General features: G+C 43.1%; 1 protein-coding gene across 1 annotated transcript in view; it reads right to left on the minus strand.

The window, feature by feature from the left end:
* ntmt2 (N-terminal Xaa-Pro-Lys N-methyltransferase) overlaps positions 1–3673 on the minus strand; it is a 16399-nt gene extending 12726 nt beyond the window's left edge. Inside the window, exon 1 of the mRNA XM_024003687.1 lies at positions 3115–3673. Within this exon, the coding sequence (XP_023859455.1) occupies positions 3115–3355 (241 nt within the window). The 5' untranslated portion in view covers positions 3356–3673. The remainder of the gene's footprint in view (positions 1–3114) is intronic.
* Positions 3674–9029: the final 5356 nt, after the last annotated feature.

The following is a 9029-nucleotide window of genomic DNA, read 5'->3' on the forward strand; positions in this document are numbered from 1 at the left end:
ACAATGAGAGGGGTTAAAACCAAAGGGGAAGAAGACAATGAGAGGTTAAAACCAAGGGGAAGAAGACAATGAGAGGTTAAAACCAAGGAGGAGAGAAGACGAAATGATGAGAGGGTTAAAACCAAGGGGAGAAGACAATGAGAGGTTAAAACCAAGGGGAAGAAGACAATGAGAGGTAAAAACCAAGGGAAGAAGACAATGAGAGGTTACAACCAAGGGGAAGAAGACAATGAGAGGTTAAAACCAAGGGGAAGAAGACAATGAGAGGTTAAACCAAGGGGAAGAAGACAATGAGAGGGTAAAAACCAAGGGGGAAGAAGACAATGAAGGTTTAAAACCAAGGGGAAGAAGACAATGAGAGGTTAAAACCAAGGGGGAAGAAGACAATGAGAGGTTTAAACCAAGGGAAGAAGACAATGAGAGGTTAAAACCAAGGGGAAGAAGACAATAGAGGTTAAAACAAGGGGAAGAAGACAATCAGAGGTTAAAACCAAGGGGAAGAAGACAATCAGAGGTTAAAACCAAGGGAAGAAGACAATGAGGTTAAAACCAAGGAAGGAAGACAATCAGAGGTTAAAACCAAGGGAAGAAGACAATCAGAGGTTAAAACCAAGGGGAAGAAGACAATCAGAGGTAAAACCAAGGGGAAGAAGACAATCAGAGGTAAAACCACAGGGAAGAAGACAATCAGGGTTAAAACCAATGGGAAGAGACAATCAGAGTTAAAACCAAGGGAAAGAAGACAATGAGGTTAAAACCAAGGGGAAGAAGACAATGAGAGGTTAAAACCAAGGGGAAGAAGACAATGAGAGGTTAAAACCAAGGGGAAGAAGACAATGAGAGGTTAAAACCAAGGGGAAGAAAGACAATGAGAGGTTAAAAACCAAGGGGAAGAAGACAATGAGGGTTAAAAACCCAAGGGGAAGAAGACAATGAGAGGTTAAAACCCAAGGGGAAGAAGACAATGAGAGGTTAAAACCAGGGGAAGAAGACAATTGAGAGGTTAAAACCAAGGGGAAGAAGAACAATCAGAGGTTTAAAACCAAGGGGAAGAAGAACTAATACAGAGGTCTAAAAAACCAAGCGGAAGAAGACAATCAGAGGTTAAAAACCAAGGGAATGAAGACAATCAGCAGGTTAAACCAGGGGAAGAAGAGACCCAATTGAGCAAGTATAGACAACACAATACATGTTCAAGAACCTATTCAAGACACGTCTCAAAGCCCTCAGGTAGTTCACCGACTTCGAAGAAGAAAATCAGAGGTTAAAACCAAGGGGAAGAAGACAATCAGAGGTTAAAACCAAGGGGAAGAAGACAATCAGAGGTTAAAACCAAGGGGAAGAAGACAATTAGAGTATCGAACCATACATGTCAAGAACTTTCAAGACGTCTCAAGTCAGGTGTTCACTTGGCCGAGTAATGTTTGAAGGTCACAAGGCATCAGATTGTATTCTGATACAGTATTGGTGTGCACACTCGGGACGCCTTCAGGAGAGAGGGATAAGTATAGTAACACGGTCTAGATGTCCCAGAGGACAGGAAGACTGAGTGTGAAAGGTGTCATTCTGCCAGTCAAATGCCATTTTACAGCCAACTTCCCCTATCATCATCCACAATTAGTTCACCTCATTAGTGAAGGTAAAGAGTTACCAGACTCTGTGTCCTTTCATCTGTTTGGACAAACATCTCCTCCACCAAAGGATTGAATTTCAACACCAAGAGAATGTCAGAGGTTTACCCACCAATTTACATAAAATMTGGGAATTGTTTGACAAGGTAAAAATCTGTCGTTCTGCCCCTGATCAAGGCAGTTAACCCACTGTTCCCCGGTAGGCCGTCATTGTAAATAAGAATTTGTTCTTAACTGACTTCTTAACTGACTTGTTAAATAAAGGTTCACTGAATAAACAAATAATGACTATGAAACTCTGACTGTCATGAATCAAACACTTCTTGACATGACACAGTGCTTACACACGTCACATGCCATTGATGGGGCAATTCCTGGACAGGTTAGTTTGACCCACTGAAATCTCCAAGAAAATMAGGAAATCAAGGTTGCGTTCGTAAATTCACTCTGGCTATCATCTCCGATTTCAGAGCACTCTCGTCTGATTGTGCCAGYGTGCAGAATAACTGACGAATTTACGAGCGCTCAACACCAGTTGAATATGGCCGGTGTTGGTAAACATCGTTAAAAAATAAAGTAATTACATTGTTGCCAGCAGCACAGTTACGGTCACCAACGCTCTGGATAACATTAAAACAGCCTAACCATCTCTGTTAGGGAGAGTAAAATGGTCAGAGTGAGGTGTTCTCTCAGTTGTGTCTGGAAGTAGCTAGCCAGCTAGCCAACGTTAGCCAGTTTTCTTGGGTGCTTGACTGCCGTAGTGAGGTCAGGATCAACCCTACTCCTTGGCCAGAGCATCACGTGTGCACTCTGAACGCTCCGAGTGTGAAACGCTCWGAATTTACAGGACAATCTGACAACGCTCTGAATTTACAAATGCCCAGAGCGCACTCTGGTACTCCAGATTTAATTTGCGAACACACCCCAAGGCCACTGGACATACAGTACGAGTAACCTACTGCACAGTTAGCGCTTCTCTCTCTTTACTATATATCATCATGCATTGAGATGCAMAGGTTCCACCTCTTGTTTAATCATGATAAATGGTCAGGATGGTGGGATGGTCAGTATGGTTAGATGGTGGGAACATTTTCAACTGATTATAGGACCCGAAATCAGGGTACACCGAGGTGATTGTGAGAGCTATAGATTAGATGAGAGCTATAGATTAGAGTAGGTGCTTGATTGCACATTCTCTTTGTTCTAGGAGCTGGCCAGTATGGTGCCATATCAGACAGCCAGAAAGCACATAGTGTAGTTGAATAATTGGTTTTATTCACGCAGGGAAGTCCCATTAACACCAGTGTCTCTCATATAGCATATTCCCACATAGATCATTTACAGCCTACGGTACAAACTGTATCTCTGCATGCGTGTTAAGACTGATTTAACCCTCAAAAGTACACACATGCTCAAACACACCCATTTCCCCTCACTTTGCCCAGAGCCCGATGAAGGCGGTTGGTGGCGCCCCTCTCCTTACCCAGAGGGATCTGCTCCAGRAGGTACAGGAAGCTGGCGAAGAACTCCATCCTCAGGCTGTGGTGCAGATGGAAGGACAGGCTGTGGCGACACATGGACACATCTGTGTTCTTCCAGCGGTCCCGATGGGCCTGGTGGAGGGCTTGGAACTCCATGTTAGGTGGAGAGCTTGAAGACACCACTGCCCTTTTTGAATCTTCCAGGCTCATTCTTGCCTTGTCTGTATCCAGCGCAGTGTCCATCGCAGAGATTCAGTGTGTGTGAACCAGATGGTCTGTGTGTGTGTGACCTAGTGTGCCTGTGGCAGTGTCTCTGCTCTGTGTCCAGTCCAGCGAGCGAGCAGTGTGTGTGAACCACACGGTGTGTGTTACCAAGTGTGAAGGTGTTGTTGCTTCTGCTGTTGCTTCTGCGGTGCTGCTATATCTGTGGGTCTGGGGTCCCCTGGTACTTTCTCTAGCAGCAAGGGATCGGCTGTGATCCCATCTTGGGGCAGTGCTGAAAGCTGCTCCCCGGCTGCAGGCACGTTGAGTGGCATCCGAGCTTTCAACCCACAAATACCAGCAGCACACAAGATACGTTTCCCCTGCCCCTTACAGCCGTATAATGTAGCAGTTATTTTTAGCAGTCTTCTCATGTTTGTATCTATGCATAGCCACAATGTTCTTGTCTTTGGATGCCTAAGTTACAAAGTGATAGGTCCGCAAAACGTATGGTAGACCATGCATGCATTCACTCAACAACATGTGAATGTTTCTATCTATTTAAAGCGTTGAATGGAGACATTTGGACTTAGCTGTGCCTATGCACATGATAAGGCATGGCCGGTCTAAAACTCAAACCGTGTGACATTTATTTTCTGCCGATAGTCAGACGCTGAAGCTTTGCCCTAGCCTCTCAGTATTTGTAGTCGCTGCACTTCTGGTCCAGATATGTGTCAGGCTTATGGTTCAAGAATCTGCTTTGGTCATGTCTCCAGGGAGATCCCCAATGTGTACGTGCCACTATGTCACTACGCTCAATCAACATTTCAGATCACAAAAAGAAGCCCTTGTGAGTGTTCACGTACTGTACACAGACACACTGTGTGGTCATCATACACAGCCTTTAATGACCTGAATGTTGATGTACCGTGCTCTGTGTGGTCATCATACACAGCCTTTAATGACCTGGATGTTGATGTACCGTGCTCTGTGGAGGAGAACAAGTCTCCATGGGGCCGTTACATCTCAAAAAGCACAAGAAAGAGGATTTCAACACCGACCATCTCAGATTGTTCTGAAATTGTTTCTGTAGTTAGTAACAGATATGATTAGCATTCCAGAAACATTATTTTGTTTAAATATAATTAGATCTCTGAGAAATTAAGCTAATTGATTGCACCCAAATCAGCCATTTTAATTAATAGAAGTCAGATAATATTCAATAAATATAGTAGACTACCCAACATCCAATTTGGACCAAACTTCTTCCTACCAATGAGTAAGACATGAAGAAAAAAAATCAAACCCACTCGCGAACCCCCCACACTCGTCCCACCCCAGCAACCAGTATGCATTATCAGTTCTCTATGTTTAAGCAACTGTATGAAGCTGGGGCTTGTAATCTTCTGTTGAATCTGACAATTTATCTTGATGGTTGTACAGTCGTCTCAAATAAAACTGTGAAGGACCTTGGCGTTACTCTGGACCCTGATCTCTCTTTTGACGAACATATCAAGACTGTTTCAAGGACAGCTTTTTTCCATCTACGTAACATTGCAAAAATCTGAAACTTTCTGTCCAAAAATGATGCTGAAAAATTAATCCATGCTTTTGTCACTTCTAGGTTAGACTACTTCAATGCTCTACTTTCCGGCTAACCGGATAAAGCAATAAATAAACTTCAGTTAGTGCTAAACACGGCTGCTAGAATCTTGACTACAACCCAAAAATGTGATCATATTACTCCAGTGCTAGCCTCTCTACACTGGCTTCCTGTTAAGGCAAAGGCTGATTTCAAGGTTTTACTGTTAACCTACAAAGCATTACATGTGCTTGCTCCTACCTGTCTTAACGATTTGGTCCTGCCGTACATACCTACACGTACACTACGGTCACAAGACGCAGGCCTCCTTATTGTCCCTAGAATTTCTAAGCAAACAGCTGGAGGCAGGGCTTTCTCCTATAGAGCTCCATTTTTATGGAATGGTCTCTCTATCCATGTGAGAGACGCAGACTCGGTCTCAACCTTTAAGTCTTTATTGAAGACTCATCTCTTCAGTAGGTCCTATGATTGAGTGTAGTCTGGCCCAGGAGTGTGAAGGTGAACGGAAAGGCACTGGAGTAACGAACCGCCCTTGATGTCTCTGCCTGGCCGGTTCCCCTCTCTCCACTGGGATTCTCTGCCTCAAACCCTATTCCAGGGGCTGGCTTACTGGTGCTCTTCCACGCAGTCCCTAGGAGGGGTGCTTCACTTGAGTGGGTTGAGTCACTGACGTGATCTTCCTGTCCGGGTTGGCGCCCCCCCTGGGTTGTGCCATGGGGGAGATCTTTGTGGGCTATACTCGGCCTTGTCTCAGGATGGTAAGTTGGTGGTTGGAGATATCCCTCTAGTGATGTGGGGGCTGTGCTTTGGCAAAGTGGGTGGGGTTATATCCTGCCTGTTTGGCCCTGTCCGGGGGTATCGTCGGACGGGGCCACAGTGTCTCCCGACCCCTCCTGTCTCAGCCTCCAGTATTTATGCTGCAATAGTGTCGGGGGGCTAGGGTCAGTCTGTTATATCTGGAGTATTTCTCCTGTCTTATCCGGTGTCCTGTGTGAATTTAAGTATGCTCTCTCTAATTCGCTCTCTCTTTTTCTCTCTTTCTTTCCCTCTTTCTTTCTTTCTTTCTTTCTCTCTTTCTTTCTCTTTCTGGGCCCTATCTCTCTGGGCCCTAGGACCATGCCTCAGGACTACCTGGCATGATGACTTCTTGCTGTCCCCAGTCCACCTGGTCGTGCTGCTGCTCCAGTTTCAACTGTTCTGCCTGCGGCTATGGAACCCTGACCTGTTCACCGGACGTGCAGGAGACAGCAGGAGCGGTAGAGATACTCTGAATGATCGGCTATGAAAAGCCAACTGACATTTACTCCTGACGTGCTGACCTGTTGCACCCTCTACAACCACTGTGATTATTATTATTTGACCCTGCTGGTCATCTATGAACATTTGAACATCTTGGCCATGTTCTGTTATAATCTCCACCCGGCACAGCCAGAAGAGGACTGGCCACCCTTCATAGCCTGGTTCCTCTCTAGGTTTCTTCCTAGGTTCTGGCCTTTCTAGGGAGTTTTTCCTTGCCACCGTGCTTCTACACCTGCATTGCTTGCTGTTTGGGGTTTTAGGCTGGGTTTCTGTACAGCACTTTGTGACATCAGCTGATGTAAGAAGGGCTTTATAAATACATTTGATTTAATTGATTGTAGTATTGTTTTTCCATACAATGTAATAATGTCTGGAGATGTTTTTTTTCCCGTTCAGAGAAATTAGTAATTCCATTCGCTTGCATTATTTACCTTAAAGTAGTGTGAAAGTACGCTAGTTTGACCACTAGATGCCAGTGTTCCAACTAAACCACCACACATCCATTTTGATGGTTTATTAAATAGATCACAACATTTCCTTTGCAACTTTGGGTAGAAAACCAATAGATTTGGCTCATTATGAAAATAAACTATGTGGTCATCCTCACAATTTTAGCCAGTCCTCCATGAAAGCGATTCAGTTTGTCCATCTCTTAGCAACCTAATGAATCAACCCAACTTTCCTTGAATAACCCAACTCAATCATCAAGTTTTCAGACGACACTACAGTGGTAGGCCTGGTTTCCAACAACGACAAGACAGCCTACAGGGAGGAGGTGAGGGCCCTTTGAGTGTGGTGTCAGGAAAATAACCTCTCACTCAATGTCAACAAAACAAAGGAGATTATCGTGGACATCAGGAAACAGCAGAGGGCCCCCCTGGGACCGAGAGACTGAAAATCAGCTTCTATCTCAAGGCCATCAGACTGTTAAACAGCCATCACTAACACAGAGAAGGCTGCTGCCAACATACAGACTCAAATCTCTGGCCACTTAAATAAACAGACTTAATAAAGTAACTTTAAATAACGCCACTTTAATAATGTTCACATAGAGGTATCACTAGTCACTTTAAATGATGCCACTATAAATGTTTACATATCCTACATTATTCATCTCATATGTATATATACTGTATTCTACACCATCTACTTCATCTTGTCTATGCCGCACGCCATCGCTCATCCATATATTTATATGTACATATTCTTATTCTTCCCTTTACATTTGTGTATAAGGTAGTTGTTGTGGATTTGTTATATTACTTGTTAGATTTTACTGCATAGTCGGAACTAGAAGCACAAGCATTTCACTACACTCACTTTAACATCTGCTAACCATGTGTATGTGACCAATAAAATTTGATTTGGTTTGATTTGAATAGTCCAATAAGTGGTAGCTTTCTCACATGAAGACTCAAAACTTTGATGGAGAAATGGGCTAGGGCCTACAGTAGCACCATTACACACGGTCCCGTGTGGCTCAGTTGGTAGKGCATGGCGCTTGCAACGCCAGGGTTGTGGGTTCATTCCCCACGGGGGGACCAGGATGAATATGTATGAACTTTCCAATTTGTAAGTCGCTCTGGATAAGAGCGTCAGCTAAATGACTTAAAATGTAAATGTAAAAATTACCACTGCAAAACAGTATACAGTGTATACCATTGAAGAACATTAGCGGCCATAACATTGAAACTTATGTAGCCTATTTTTATTTTACTAGGCAAGTCAGTTAAGAACAAATTCTTATTTACAATGATGGCCTTGTTCAGTGGCAGAACGACAGATTTTTACGTTGTCAGCTCGGGGATTCGATCATGATCATCKTCACAATTCAAGCCAGTCCTCCATGAAAGCATGTGTGGTTTATTCCCTTCAAAAAAGGTCTGGATTAGTTACTGATAGACCATTCTTGTTGAACAAACAAACCATCGGAGTGGCGGGTAGCCTAGTGGTTAGAGTGTTGGGCCAGTAGGCTACCCGCCACTCCGATGGTTTGTTTGTTCAACAAGAATGGTCTATCAGTAACTAATCCAGARCTTTTTTGAAGGGAATAAACCACACACACAAAGGGGCTGTTTCATGCACACAGATTAAGAGTAAAGGAAGGACAAACTTGCTTTCATGGAGGACTGGCTTGAATTGTGAGGATGATCATGAGCTAAATCTATTGGGTTTCTACCCAAAGTTGCAAAGGAAATGTTGTGATCTATTTAATAAAACACAAGATACCAGCAAAATGGATTTAAAAATAGTGTGACGGTATAGCAGGAACAGCGGAATCTAGTAGTCAAAACCTGATACTTCCACACTACTTTATGGTAGATAATGCAGGTGACTTCAATTACTAATTTCTCTGAACAGGGGAGAAACAAAACATCACCAGATTCACAGGGAATATATTACTTAGTATGGAGAAGCAATACTCCAAGCCACAGCTTCATACTACTTGTCAAACATAAAGAACTGATACTGTATATTGGTTGTTGGGGTATAATGTGGAACTAAATTGATTGAATATTATCTGAATTCTATAATAAATCCTACGAATTTAAAGTTTGGTCCAAATTGGATGTTGGGTAGTCTACTATATTTATTGAATATTATTTGAATCCTATTCATTAAAATGGCCAATTTGGGTGCAATCAATTAACTTAATATATCTGTGATCAAATTAAATTTCAACAAAATAATGTTTCAGGAATGCTAATATTTTTAGTTTCTAACTACAGAAACGATTTCAGAACACTGAGATGGTGGCCCAAATGACATGGAATGACTCCATGGCCAATCCTATGAGAATGCCTGTATGATCAA

Source organism: Salvelinus sp. IW2-2015, linkage group LG16 (assembly GCF_002910315.2).
Source record: "Salvelinus sp. IW2-2015 linkage group LG16, ASM291031v2, whole genome shotgun sequence".
NCBI classification, from domain to species: Eukaryota; Metazoa; Chordata; class Actinopteri; order Salmoniformes; family Salmonidae; genus Salvelinus; species Salvelinus sp. IW2-2015.